The sequence below is a fragment of the Penicillium cinerascens genome (assembly GCF_028974065.1).
Source record: "Penicillium cinerascens strain IBT 15544 chromosome Unknown contig_5_segment0_segment0, whole genome shotgun sequence".
Lineage (NCBI taxonomy): Eukaryota > Fungi > Ascomycota > Eurotiomycetes > Eurotiales > Aspergillaceae > Penicillium > Penicillium cinerascens.
In genome coordinates this window covers 1358405-1372041 of record NW_026695294.1, presented here as the reverse complement: position 1 = coordinate 1372041, position 13637 = coordinate 1358405, and the positions used below count along the sequence as shown (strand labels likewise).

General features: G+C 50.9%; 6 protein-coding genes across 6 annotated transcripts; 3 read left to right on the top strand and 3 right to left on the bottom strand.

The window, feature by feature from the left end:
• Positions 1–307: 307 nt before the first annotated feature.
• N7498_004955 (uncharacterized protein) lies at positions 308–2086 on the bottom strand (the record flags this gene model as incomplete). Its single annotated transcript, XM_058452017.1, has 1 exon — positions 308–2086. The coding sequence occupies one exon, from the start codon at positions 2084–2086 to the stop codon at positions 308–310; it is 1779 nt and encodes a 592-aa protein (XP_058308555.1).
• A 1895-nt stretch (positions 2087–3981) lies between these two features.
• On the top strand, positions 3982–5202 carry N7498_004954 (FPP/GGPP synthase family protein; the record flags this gene model as incomplete). The annotated part of the gene is made up of 1 exon (XM_058452016.1): positions 3982–5202. One exon carries the CDS (start codon positions 3982–3984, stop codon positions 5200–5202), a length of 1221 nt encoding a protein of 406 aa, XP_058308554.1.
• A 1788-nt stretch (positions 5203–6990) lies between these two features.
• N7498_004953 (uncharacterized protein) lies at positions 6991–8364 on the bottom strand (the record flags this gene model as incomplete). Its single annotated transcript, XM_058452015.1, has 4 exons — positions 6991–7621; positions 7670–7805; positions 7854–8179; positions 8240–8364. The coding sequence occupies 4 exons, from the start codon at positions 8362–8364 to the stop codon at positions 6991–6993; spliced, it is 1218 nt and encodes a 405-aa protein (XP_058308553.1).
• A 284-nt stretch (positions 8365–8648) lies between these two features.
• N7498_004952 (DUF3844 domain-containing protein) lies at positions 8649–10065 on the top strand (the record flags this gene model as incomplete). The annotated part of the gene is made up of 4 exons (XM_058452014.1): positions 8649–8982; positions 9044–9204; positions 9267–9410; positions 9463–10065. 4 exons carry the CDS (start codon positions 8649–8651, stop codon positions 10063–10065), a joined length of 1242 nt encoding a protein of 413 aa, XP_058308552.1.
• Positions 10066–10718: 653 nt separating this feature from the next.
• Positions 10719–12152, bottom strand: N7498_004951 (E3 ubiquitin-protein ligase RNF103; the record flags this gene model as incomplete). Its single annotated transcript, XM_058452013.1, has 2 exons — positions 11950–12152; positions 10719–11859 (listed from the first exon to the last, which is right to left on the bottom strand). The coding sequence occupies exons 1-2, from the start codon at positions 12093–12095 to the stop codon at positions 10719–10721; spliced, it is 1287 nt and encodes a 428-aa protein (XP_058308551.1). The 5' UTR covers positions 12096–12152.
• A 674-nt stretch (positions 12153–12826) lies between these two features.
• Positions 12827–13556, top strand: cyp3 (putative peptidyl-prolyl cis-trans isomerase). Its single transcript, XM_058452012.1, has 4 exons — positions 12827–12909; positions 12964–13109; positions 13167–13304; positions 13355–13556. Exons 1-4 carry the CDS (start codon positions 12846–12848, stop codon positions 13544–13546), a joined length of 540 nt encoding a protein of 179 aa, XP_058308550.1. The 5' UTR covers positions 12827–12845; the 3' UTR covers positions 13547–13556.
• The last annotated feature ends 81 nt before the right edge of the window (positions 13557–13637 follow it).

Genomic DNA, 13637 nt, shown 5'->3' with positions numbered 1-13637 from the left:
TTAGCTTGCTTCGAGCGAGAGTAAGCGTTAACCTAATTGTCGGGTGACTGGAGGAGGACATTGAGCAAGGGTTGTCCGGTATTGCCAGTAGCGCCCATTACTGCGTAGCAGAACATGGTGCCAGCAAATTCTGGGATACAGCTCGTCATCGATTATTTACTGAGGACGTGGGTTTCAGTTATGATTATGGAGAAGACCGAACCAGATAGGTATGTTGGATTAACATGGAATCAAAAAAGCAGGGATGAATGATGAGGTTAAAAGAATTCATCATCTAAATAGCGACCATTGACTGACCAGTCTTGCATTAGCTGCACATAGCCGGCTGTGGATCGTACTTGGCCGCTACAGGCGCAAGTAAGCTGTGTACATAGTCCGCATACGCGAGTATGTCCTTGCCTGCCTTCACCGCCTGAACCTGATAATCCAGCAAGTACCTCGTGCAGCTGAGTTCAGCTTCCCGCGGATTCGGGCACGTCCCCGAGAAAACCGGCGCGAGCGACAACAACAACGTCGTAGCTCTCGCCTGAGAGGGTGGTGAATTCTCGTACGAGCCCAAAGGTCCTCCCAGGGCCTTGAGAGCGTCGTTGAGTACATTCAAGTATCCCACCGACTTGTTTGTTGGCTCCAGCCAGCCATCAATGCCCGTGCTAGTCGTTTTCACGTACTGATCACCCGTGGACAGTCGGCCCCGCGTGTTTACCACCTCGCGGTAATAGTACCTTGGGCTCCCCTCAAAGAACAGCACGTTGAATAAGGCCGCGCGCAATCCGCTGACAGATCCCTCTGACAGATAGTGTTCAGCAGCCACGACGAGATCGCCCCTCACACGCAGTGCCAGGTCAACGACACTATATCCTGTCCCGGCCGCATACAAATAGAGGGCTGAATTGGCTCCCTCAAGCGCGTCGATGTCGGTAAGGGTGTCGTATATGTCGTTGACCGCGATCTGGCATCGCATGTTCCTGGCGAACACGTCCCTGACCTTTGAGCCCTCAATTCCCGCCCGTTGCATCACATGGGCCGTCATAGCGGGCATGCCTGCACAGACCTGTCTAGCCGTGAGGAGGGCATTTAAGTCACATCTTGCAGGTTTTATGTCCGGCCTGCTCTCAGCTATTGCAGAACTGGCCCAAGCGATGGCCCCTAGGTCATTCTCACTGGCGCGTACGGCACAGGAAACGAACCGGTAGTAGTTAGTCGCCAGCAGTTGTGTGGCGAGCCAACCTTCACCATGGTCCTCGCTGCGGATATGGTCTGTCATAACGGTTGAGGTCGTGAGGCCTGAGAACGAATCGCAACAACGGCTAAACGGTGTCGGGCAAGAGATGGCCACGTACCCGCAGCAGGTCAAATGGTAAAGTTCCGCCAAGATGGTTGCCTGACTCCTACCAAGTATGGCCTCTGCTTGTCGCAGCTTCCACCCCATGTTCCTCCTTTTGGGAGCGGGCTCCCCCAGACTCGCGACTTCCCTATTCTTCTCCCACTGCCGTACCAGCGAGAAAGCGCCGTGGGCCCAGTCGGGCAGGGCTTGATGCCAAGTGGTCTGCCAGCTGGCTTGACTGTTTTGAAAGAGCCATTGCTGTACAGCGCCCTGGGTCGGACCAAACTGCCCGACCAGTCCGGTTTGATGGAACTGCTCATACTCGGTCACGTACTTCGCTCCCGGGTCGGCTAACAGGTCCAAGCTTGTGATGTAGTCACCGTCCACTGTGACCATATCCTTATTTTTGCTCTCACCGGAGTCCGCTTCGGTTGAGACTTCGTCATGCCCGCTTGCAGGGCCAATGCCCGTGCTAGCCTCGTTGCGTCGCGCGGCGAGCAGCCGCTGTCCAATTACAGCTAACCGCCTGGCAATCACGGTTTGTCGGCCATGCTTCGCACTGCCAGCGTCAAGGCTCTGAACGAGTGCTTCGAGCTCCTCACCGCTGACGTAGTGCGCGGGCGACCCATGCGGACAAGTCTGTATGGGCAGGGTGCGATACTCGGGGACATCGATCCCAGCGGGACCCTCCATACCTGGGGCGGATGATTGCCCCTGCATGAAGTTATCACGCGAAACCTCTGTCGGCCACTCGCCCCTCATGCTCACTTGCTTTCACTACAGGTACTCAGAAGTGTACGGTACGGCGTTCCTTATTTCTGCGTTTCCCGTGAACAATAGGCCTCTGATTGTGTCTGTTGTGGCAAATTAGAGCCTTTGAGGTATAAATAATTGGACGAAGAAGCAAGTGCTGTAATATTGGAGACTTCCTGATGGAAGATTACTTGCTGCCTTATAAACAAATGCTACTTGCTATCGGTTATTCCTTTGAAGGCTCTAACATCACCCGGCGCATATCACCGAACTTAGTCTTTCGTCAGATACCAACATGTGACGCAATGGACCTGCAGCCAAGAAACCAAACGGGTGCTAACGGCAAGGATCTACTGTAGATATGAGTCGGCCGTCTAATAATGGCCGCGAAAATGAGGTACACGTGAACCAATGGCACCGTAGCCATGCGTTAACAGATGCAAGAGGTCCGTACTGATACATGGAGTTTTCTTCTTCAGATAAGCTCACCCAACGCAAGGATAACAGTGGCCCCGACCATTTCCTTCGAGAGATTGTCATTAATAGCAGACACAGTAATCGTATAGCACAAGTACCTGAACTACGTTAAAGCTACATGAGCTGTGTCTGTCTAGGCGCAACGCCTATTGACTCTTGCAAGATGTTGGGATGAAGATAGGCTTCACGCAGCCTGCGTGGTGGCTTCTTTATGGTAGCCAACAACCTCACGCCACGTCTATTGGGTTTCATTAGGAAGCTCCACTCCGGGTGGCCGGATGCCGGTGATCACATACCCCCATTAAATGCTGATCTCTGAAGACTTGAGGTGTTCGTTGCCTCGCCTCGGTTTTCCTTGTTTTCAGATGCCACCAATGAGCGGGCCAATAGCAGCGAATATGAGTAGGGGAGCTACTGTATGACCTTGTTCGAGAAGCAGGTACTCGGGGGGGGAGATCAGCAAATCAGACACGCCATCGGGTAATATCTAAACAAGATCGGTGCCGAAATTGCGCAAGGATGTTACGTAGCCAAAACCATCTCAGCTTTGGTCTGGAAGCACATCAATCATCAATGTCCACTCGAGTGAGCACAGTCTCCGCGAAGATTAATTTCTGGTTCAAGGCGGAAGATACACTCAGCCATCCTCGTGCCTCCCTCTGTCCAGCTGGTTGGAGAACTGACTGCGTCGCAACTTCTTACATTGCTAATTAGCAAAATTCGCCACACGAGTCAGTCAATGAATGTTGCCGATAATGAATTCTCCTTGTTCCCCGCCCTGATTACAAGATGGGAGCATATGCAACATGTGGGCTAGAGACGGCTTGAGGTTCGCTGTGCCTCGGAAGCCGGACGGATGTATGCGGGACGGGACTATATGGAAAACGTGGACCAGTGATGTCTTGAGGGCTCGCTGCCGCTGAAGCGGGACAGGAGTATATAGAGACGGGAGCATTAGAAACGTAGAAGGGTGATATCTTTAGGGTTCGCTGATAGTAGCGGCTAGTGGGGTATGTAGTAGTGGAAGTTGCCACCGCAAATCAGGTAGCCTTATGTAGTCGACCCTTGTGGTAGGTAGTGTACAATCGCTCGAAAGACGTCCACGTAAAGATATGTTATTATTTATGTGAGCCGCTATAACCGACATTAATTGCCTTCAAGCAGCGTGTCTGGCCGGAAGTCCGTCAGGATATCGACGGCCAACCAGAACTTGACATGACCCTTTATAACGATCTGGTCTTCCTTCTGTTTATCCACATCTTCCTCTGTGGAGTTTATTCATCAGTACACCAATACTTTGCTACCCCGAAACTTAGAATCTCTATTCCTTGCGCTGTAAGTGCACCATTTGAAGCGAAGAGTTCGTGGAACGGTTCAATGCTCCACTGTCTTCTCACCTACCGAGTCTTACATTCTGGCAGGTAACAATGACGGACACTCATCTTGTACCGACGTCGATTCCCGACTCTCCAGCGGCTAGCCATGCCATCGCTGTACAAACACAAGGAGATCCTCCGCTCTGCACCTCGTCCCGCCCAGACTCCACCTGTTCATCTTGTCAACATTTATTCCGATCTTTGGCGGCGCCGGTCTCTAACCACAACAAAGATCGGGATCTGGATGGGTACACCGACTTAGCTGACCCAGCTTCTCGCTACTATTCGAGTTATATACTGCCTTCAAGGAAACTCAACACGCCCGTTGCTGACACGCGATACTCTCCACATACGGCCAGCTATTCCCCGGTAAAAAAAGCAACGAGTTTAGACGAGGATGATAAAGTGATTACAGGCCCGTTCAACTACGTGTATGGACTGCCTGGCAAAAATATCCGCGCACAAATGATCAATGCTTTCAATGCCTGGTTGGAAGTTCCCTCAGATAGCCTGCAAGTCATTGCTGATGTGATCGGTATGCTACACACGGCATCCTTGCTGGTTGATGATGTCGAGGATTCGTCACTTCTGCGACGAGGCTTCCCGGTTGCGCATAATATCTTTGGCGTGCCACAGACCATCAACAGCGCTAATTACATGTATTTCCGCGCACTTGAAAAGGCTCAGACTCTGAAGAGTCCGGACGCTACACGTATCTTCGTTTGCGAGGTACTGCAACTGCACCGTGGCCAGGGCATGGACCTCTATTGGAGGGACTCATTGGTCTGTCCAACGGAGAGGGAATACCTGGACATGGTAGGAAAGAAAACTGGTGGCTTGTTCCGGCTCGCGGTTAAGCTGATGCAAGCCGAGTCACCAAAGACTGTGCCACAAGGGTGTGTGCCGTTAGCTGATAAATTGGGGCTGCTTTTCCAGATCAGAGATGATTATCAGAATCTCAACTCCGAAGAGTATAGTGATAGCAAAGGTATGTGTGAGGATCTGACAGAAGGGAAATTCTCCTTTCCTGTCATCCATAGCATTCGACACGACCCAACCAACCTGCAACTCCATCACATCCTCAGATTAAAAACTACTGATCTCGAGGTCAAGCGATATGCTGTCAAATATATGGAGGGTACCGGGAGCTTCCAGTATACCAGCCAGCGCATCAACGCCTTAATCACGCAGGCAAGATGTGCAGCAGATGAGATTGATGGTCGGAGCAAAAGCAGAAGTATTCATGAATTGTTAGATGGGTTAGTAATATGATTGTGCACAGATTGTAACCTCAACAAGTTCGAGGATTGGGATAGCGGAGTATTACAACACAGCAATATGAAACATATTGTGTCCTTATACTTTCAAAGTTCCGCATCTCACTGTCCCACACCATTATATTCTAGCAATTTAGTATTACTATGGCGGTGCTCATATTAGCGCCGTCATACGCTCTTTACGAATATGTGCCGTAATAGTGACAGTGGTGCTTAAAGAATGGAGATCAATTCCTCGTCCACGTCTTCAATATCATTGAGGTTGAAGGCCCGTGCGTCAATTCAATCAACTCAATCATACTCTCACGTGGAGATTCTTCAATCCACGCCCATGCATTCAACCTTGACTATGCGTTGAACCCGTGGAAGCATGAGTGGGTCTAGGGTAGTACGTCCGATGGTTTAGTCGCGCCACCACAACGCCATAGTCACTAGTACCTTACACCCAGAACTACTTAGGCGTATTAGCATGTAGTCGCGACTTTCTGGCGCGTAAACGCGTCTCTCCCAATGCTCGCAAGGCAATCTAGAAACCTGCATAAAACAACATCCGATCGGAATGGAGGTCAACGTACCTATCAGCACAAAGCTTCCTCCAGACAACGACTCACACAGTACGCTATCTTTGACAGACGAGTGGGATGCATTCCCATGGCAAAAGTTTCCTGGCTATACGATTTCCGAACGCGCGGGGCAGACAGACCTCGTGGGTCTGTTAGCATGGGTTCGATATTCAACCTAATGATTCTCCCGCGAAGAGAAAATGGGTTTGTAAGACTTGCCTTAAGAAACCCAAGCCAAAGACGTCAGAATTTTCTGCAGTTGACACCCAGAATATCGAGAACCATCTAGTCAAAGAGCACAGCCTGATCGATGCACCCGGACCCTGTTCTTGATGCTGCCCAGCATGCGATTTGGCGAAAGAATGGTCCCATTGGAAAGCTCCACAACATGGTCCATTGGATCCATCGGTCCGACAAGCTGACCTACTGTCTTCGCGGACTGCAGGAAGATTTTTTTGTACACTCAGATAACCCCAAGATTCAAGCAAAGGAAGCCTGTCGATGTTGTTCTTGATAACGTCACTCGCTGTCTGTCATCTCTTTATATGATCCGGCGCGCACTCGAACCCTGACATCCAAAAGGACCCTCTTGTCACCAATCCGTTCCACTGCCGGTGGGAGAGACGGAAAGAGTACCCCCAATTATCGTGAATGGCTCTTAACTTGCTCTCGATTCCCCCCATGTCCGTAAAGTATGAGCGTCTCTTTAGTGTCACTGGGCAAATGGTCTCGCCGCTACGGACTCGATTGGAAGCCAGTACTATAGTAACTACGCAGACTTTAAAGTCGTGGGTGCGAAATGGCCTAATCAGCGCCGTGGATACGTTGATTAACGTATTAGGGGAAGTCGCGGGTAGCGTTATTTGGAACCTAGAGGTCGATACTGGGGACGGCGACAACTAGCTCAATGTCTTCAATTCAACTCAATCAACTCAATCTGAGGTCAAGGTGGTTCAACTCAACGAGTACTCCCAGGCTTACGATGCGATACTGTTTATCACCGGGGAGAACTTGACGTCTCAAAGACCCCGTCTCATACTTAGCATCCTCCTCGCATGCTTTGATTCCTTTATTGGTGACCACAGACAAGGCAGTTTTCAGATCCAGGCGGGCCTCCGTCTGCTCGAATCTCTCTAATTAAATCGACCTCAATACCGGTCACATATTGCTGACGGGCACCTCGAAGACGACCACGTCCGACAATGCTGAGTGTTCATACATCAGCGGCCGCCAAGTGCTTTCTGCTTCCTGGGGTTCAAGTCTTTTAACTCTATTTCGACGGTCCGCCATCCCGATTTGGATGGATCGTACTCGCCGCGGACTTCGAATCGGCAGAACCCGTTGGGCCCCTTTATGCCCACGGGACCGGAAATGAAAAAGGTTCCACGGCGAGGTGTTCGCTTCATTCGAGCTCGGTACGCATTCAATCGTAATTTAAATGCAATTGAGGCCAGGTGAAGGTCCGAACCGGGGCCCAGGTCGGGCAAAGGAAACCTTTGCAACGATGAAATGATGGAAGATGGATGAAGTTCTGGGTCTCCGTTGGATGACGCGCTTTCCGGGGGTCCATCCGAAACTGGAGGTTGCAGTCTGGGTTGCTCATGGGGGCTTAGAGGGTTGAGCTTTTCATTCCTGGACAGGACGTAGCTTTCATTCAAAGACTCCAGAGCGTCCACCGGCTGCTCTTGAGGATTCTTGAGACGATTCACCTGCCTCCTGAGCAGTACGAAGTATGCATCTTTGATTGCAAGCGCCACATGTACAGGCTTCATGAATGTCTGCAGTCTGTCACCCATATCGGGATCCAGAGGTTTGGTCGCCCAAGATACGCCATTGTCCGTAATTTCGAGTCTTTACTCAATTAGTCTCGAAAACATCCTTTAACTAGAATAAACATACCCGGATCGAAGGTATTCCGGAGGAGCACGAGACGGGAATTGATGAACAAGCCAGAACCCGGTCAACGAAAGTGGGCCGCCGAGTATTTGGGACATGCGACTCGAGGCGCTCTCCAGAACGAGAGCAGCGAGTTCATCTGGAACTGTCAACAAAATCCGAGGACTTTCCGGATATGAATAGTTACCTCTTAATTTCTGGAGCTTCTTCCGATCCTTGGACAATTGAACAAACGTTTGCCATTCTGGATCCGACGCGGTATACAGCTCACCTTCCCGCAATCGGGACCAGGTAAGCGGGATGAACATAGGCGCTGCATCTTCCGACTCCTTGTCCCTTTCTTCCTCTACTACTTCGTCGGTTGCTCGAGGACTTCGCCGAGGACCAGTCTCCTCCAAGCTTGGCCCGGGCATTGAATCGTTGTCATGAGTATCATCATCAAATCGGACCAGAACGAAAGAGGTCCACAGGTGAAACGCGGCACCGTAGAGGAAAAACTTGGTGAAAAAGGTCCTGAGAAACTTCTCAGTTAGCACTGAATAATGCATCCCGAAACCAATTTTCATAACTCACCTTAGCCAAGGCCGTCTGAATCTCACATGCCGGACGGTCGGAGGGGCTGTGAAAGTCTGCCGGGGGCCGGTGTGGAAAGAAAAGGCGCGCGATTGAATTCGGAACAGGTGCCTGAGCCGAAGCATTGAGAATATCCAGCGTGGAATAAACTCAGTGAGGAAACATCGCGGGCGAAGATGCGGTGTTGGGATTTGGGTCGTGTCCCATGGGCCCGGGCATCCACGTGATATCTTATCGCAACGAAGTGGACTGCGGAAGTCCACGTACGATCGAAACACTCTCGTTGCTCCGGTTCATAGACACACCCTCAGGCAGAACTCCGGTCATTCTGAAGAGTCTCAATATATGGCCGTCACCGCAACAGTTGTTTTCTTCCTGTCCTGAACCCTTCTTGATTTCTTTCTGCAAAATGCACTGGGTCTCCAAGCTCCTGGCCCTAGCGGCCACAGGTGCATTGGGGACGAATGCTTTGGAAAGCTCTATTTTCATGTTCCCCTCCAACGGTCAGGGCTATAAGAGCACCATTTCCAAGCAACAGACAGTATCAGAAGATGTTGCCCGACTTATCCTGGAGCTTCGCTCCCAGTCTTCTTTGGCGTCGGTTCTTGGTCAAATGGAGGCAGATGCCGTGGATCACCTAAATCAGTTTGCGGATGCTCGATCCACCCTTTTCGGTGGCTCCGAAAACATTGAGTCTCCGGGGAAAAGCATCATCTTCTTCGAAGGCATCGATCACGAAGTCGGTACGTGAAAAGTGACCTGCAGAATGAGCGTTTGGCTAATGATCGCCTTCTTTCGCACCAGGTTTGAACCTACGGAAGAAGCAGCTGCACAGCTTGATCGTTCCTCATTCTCCGTTAAACCTGGTTGATGATTCGCTAGAGTCACTTATGGAAATCGATAACAAGGGTAAACACTGCGTCTACCTCAAGGGTGCCAGCGGAGTGGATTCGAAGACTGCTCAGGTACCAAATCTCTTCCGGAATACAATTCACGGCGTCCTCACCGGCTAACTCTATGGCTGTAGACCGCCAATGACTGTCTCCTCATGGATCCCGTTCTTTCTCATGCATCCGGCTTGTTTGACCGAGATCTTCTCGACTTGGTCGGGTCGGTGGAGACTTGGGTCAGCATGGACCAAGAGACCACTGCTTCATGGCTCATATTCAAGGTAACACCTTTTCCTTCTGCCAAGTTGACCTCTTGTCTAACTTGGGTCTCAGGCCAGCTCCAGTGATGACGTTCTCGTCACCAAATCCCTCCAGTCAATTTTCCAAGATCTGACCAAGCAGTCTTCATTAAAAAATCGAGAAATCACCGCTGTTGTTCTACCTACCGCTTCGCACTCTCTGGGCTCTTCGCAAATCCTTCAGCGAGACTCGGAAGTCTGGACTAAGTCATCTGCGTCAAGTGCACAATATGCCCTGCGGAGGTCTGCCCAAGACCTGGCTCTTCACTCGAATCTTGCCCCTGTTTGCCATGCCTCTAACTCGTCTTGTGCTGAAGCAACAAACAATTGCTCTGGCCACGGGTTCTGCTATCTGAAATATGGATCTGGTGAGGAGGGATCTACCGGCAATTGTTACGCATGTCAGTGCCAACAAACAGTGGTGCGAAAAACCGATGGCACCACGCAGAAGATCCAGTGGGGTGGACCTGCTTGTCAGAAGAAGGATATTAGCTCACCTTTCTTCCTTATTGCTGGTGTCAGCGTTTTGGCCATTCTCATGGTGGGTAGCGCCATTGGAATGCTGTTTAGCATGGGGCAAGAAGAGCTCCCCAGTGTGATTAGTGCTGGAGTTGGTGGATCCAAGACTCAGCCTTGAGCAATTAGTCTGGATATTTCTTGGGAACAGAGGAGATCACTAAGTTCCTTTTCTCTTCTTCTCGGGGCTCGTTGCTTCTTTGCACATTTGTCTATGTTAGGTTTCGTTGCTCGGTCCATTACTTCTCTTAATCAAACTCCGGCCAGGAGTTGTACTCAACATAAAGCATGGTTTTCAAGGCTTGATAATTTACTCGTAAAGTATATGGCAGACAAATTTTCAATGGATGGCAGTTGGTATTCAGTCAATAAATAATAAAAAAAGGGACAGAGGGATCCCTTAATGAAAGTCAAGTCAGGGGCGTGATCCACACGATGTCCCCTAGTGTCAATTGGCGGATCCGAACCCTGTGGAAATCATTCCCTTCCCCATTGCTTAATACTCCAAGGCGCCACGGGGATGAAAGAATAAGGGGAAAAGCAAAAGGCACCCGTGCGACATTGTCTGGTGCACATATAATGGTCAGGTCCAGGAATGGAGAAATTGTAACCCACGTACTCCCTGAGCCGCCACCGCAAGTATCGATTAATTACAAATAGTCAAATCATCAACAGTGAAGCTGTGCCGACCAGACATTCCAGATGTTGGGTCGAGCATGCAAATAAGTTCCAGAGTAGAGGGTTCGTGAATGGTCAAGTGATAGCGCTGCAAAATCAAGTACCAGCTTCAAGCTGGCCCGGAGTACGACGATGCGAATCCGCAGCCTCGGATTCTGGCAATGGCCCGTCTCCCGTTCTGGTGGAGGTACGAGAAGACAGCCCTCGAAGACGAGCGGGAAGAAATTGTGACCAGCTAGACAGTTGAGGTGATCCGCTTGCCTCCTGGGGTTCGCTATGTAACTGCCTTGGGCGCTCTTCCGCCGGCGGTGACCCAGTACGTCGCTCAAGAGATGCCGGTTGGAATATCCGGCCCCGAAATGCCATCTGCACTCCGAATGGGTGTGCTTGGATCCCAGAACGAGCAGCGCGAGAGGGTCTAGCAATAATATCGGGACGACTTGAGGCAGCGCGATGCCCTTGCCGGTCAGAAGCGGATGCTATCTCAGCTGCTTGTGAACGAGGCTTGGGGACGTAGTAATCAGCTTTGCACAGAGGACAGCAGGCTCTCCGGCTGGTCACCCAGGGATCGACGCACGATGCATGGAAAGCATGTCCGCAGGTGAGTCCTCGTACGTCGTCGTCGTCCTCAATGGTGTCTAGGCAGATTGCACAAGAATCACCGGGGTTTGGAAGCAGTTCCGCGGGAACGGCTTTACGAATATGATCACTTTCCTCATCTTCTTCAAAGTCGATTGGTTCATTGACCAAGGAATTCTGCCATTTCTCTTCTGCGGCGTTGGCATCGCCTTTCGTCGAGGAAAATTCCGTTGCTGCGGACGCCTTCTCTTCCACTGGCGGCACAAGTGCTTCGGAACCCGGGTCGAGGCCCAGGGCATGGATGTTATTGGAATCCATCTGCCCTTGGTCTGGAGAGGGCGACCCTGCAGTAGTGGAAATGCCGACCGAAGCAGAGATGACCGCGTTATCATCCTTCAGGCTCTGCGGCCTGCTATTGGGGGCGGTGATGCCACCTTCCGTTGAAAGGCCTTGATTGGCACGAGACGACCTCCATACTTTGTATTTCATAAGTGGAAATCGCTCGTTGACTTCATCCATCGTCATCAGCTTCTTCTCTCGTCGTCTGCGATGGGCACGAGGCATGGCCACTAGGTCAATTGGCTCTCCTGTTTCCTCGCTGCGCAGCTGACGATTTCTTTGGTTGTACCGGAAGCAGTATTTGACCCCGACAATAATCCTATTGCATCATCAGACAACAATCTCTATTTGACTTTGAGGGTAACGTGAAGTCCTTCACTTGGTTTGGTTCAGAGGTCGAGGGGCTTACCATAAATTAGTGAAGACGACGCCAAATCCGAGAGCAACGAAGAACAGGAGAGGTGAGCTCGTCGCATTTGAACCACCTCCGCCGCCCCCACTGGCACTGGTTGTGGTCGCCGCGCTTCCAGCTGACGAGGTTGTCGATGGAGACATTTCAAAGGTATGGTAATGTATTAACGGATTTCGGAGGGGTGTAAATCGAAGGTTCCCAGGTCGAGTTGCGGTTTCAGGTTCATCCAAGGCAATCGATCATTCCTTTGGCCGTTGGAATCCGCTTACAACGCTGGAAGAGAGTTGGTGGTCGTGTGTTGATACAATGAGCCACCCCTTGGGATTCCTAGTGCGACAGAATGCACGCAGTGGACGGACGACCACGACGAGGTGGAGGACGGCACATGGATCGACAACGGGGTGTAAGGGATACCCAGAGCACCGGGAACTTCGTGTCACTTGCAGTGCTCGCGAGGATCCAGACGACCCTGGTTCATATCATCAGGTCCAGGGGTGAAAAGGGGGGTTTGGGGAAGGGAGAGGTCAAGAGTCATTAGCAAGAAGGCTGGATGCATGCGGATGCTGGTTCGCAAACTGGGATGAGGAGAGATCTGGTGCCTGAGGGATAAGGCCCCGAAGTCACGGGGGCGTGATCGCACAGTCGTCAATATACTTGAAAGAAGTACCCGGATCGTATTTCTCATTGAATGATCGGTAAATTCCCTGATTTCATATTCGTAACCTTATATTGTTTAATGCTATAAAGACAAACGTCACATATACCTCTTTGTACCTTCTACCAGATGGGACATCAAAGCGGGCCACGACAAAATAGGGTTCCGCAAGGTCGGTCGATCGTAGTTAAGCAACTCCTTCCAACTCTCTCCTTCTCTCTCCTCTACCCAGTTCACCATGGTTGAATCCAGCGCGCATGAGGCCACCAATCCCGTGGTCTTTTTTGACATCGCCCTCGCAGGTAAGTTCTGCCAGGAACATACATCTCTCACTCCGCAGGTTCTAATCCTTACAGGTGAGCCTTTGGGTCGAGTGAAAATGGAACTGTTTGCCAACGTCACCCCACGTACTGCTGAGAATTTCCGGCAGTTCTGTACCGGCGAGAGTAAAAATCCCAAGAGTCAACCGCAAGGCTATAAAGGAAGCAAATTCCACCGGGTTGTACGTGACGAGGACATATTGGCGTTCGCATCATAGACTAACCCATGCATCTCCCAGATCAAGGACTTTATGATCCAAGGTGGAGACTTCATCAACGGGGATGGAACGGGGAGCTGCACGATCTACGGCACTTCGAAGTTCGCCGATGAAAATTTTGCGTTGAAACATGATCGCGCGGGTCTTCTTAGCATGGCCGTGAGTCCTTGATATCGAAACCGGAAAACTCCCTTCTAACCCGTAACCAGAACTCGGGCCCAGACACCAATGGCTGCCAGTTCTTCATCACAACCACGGCAACTCCATTCCTGAACAATAAACATGTCGTATTCGGCCAAGTCATTGATGGGATTGATGTTGTTCGCATGGTCGAACACACTCGAACCACCCGAGACAAGCCTAACCAGGATGTAACGATTGTGCAGTGTGGAGAAATGTAGAAGAGCCGTGCCTCCTCGCATTGTGCAACGACAGGCGCATGCCTGTTTCTTTACGAGCGTTTAGAAGTAGCATGAAATACCACTAGCAAAA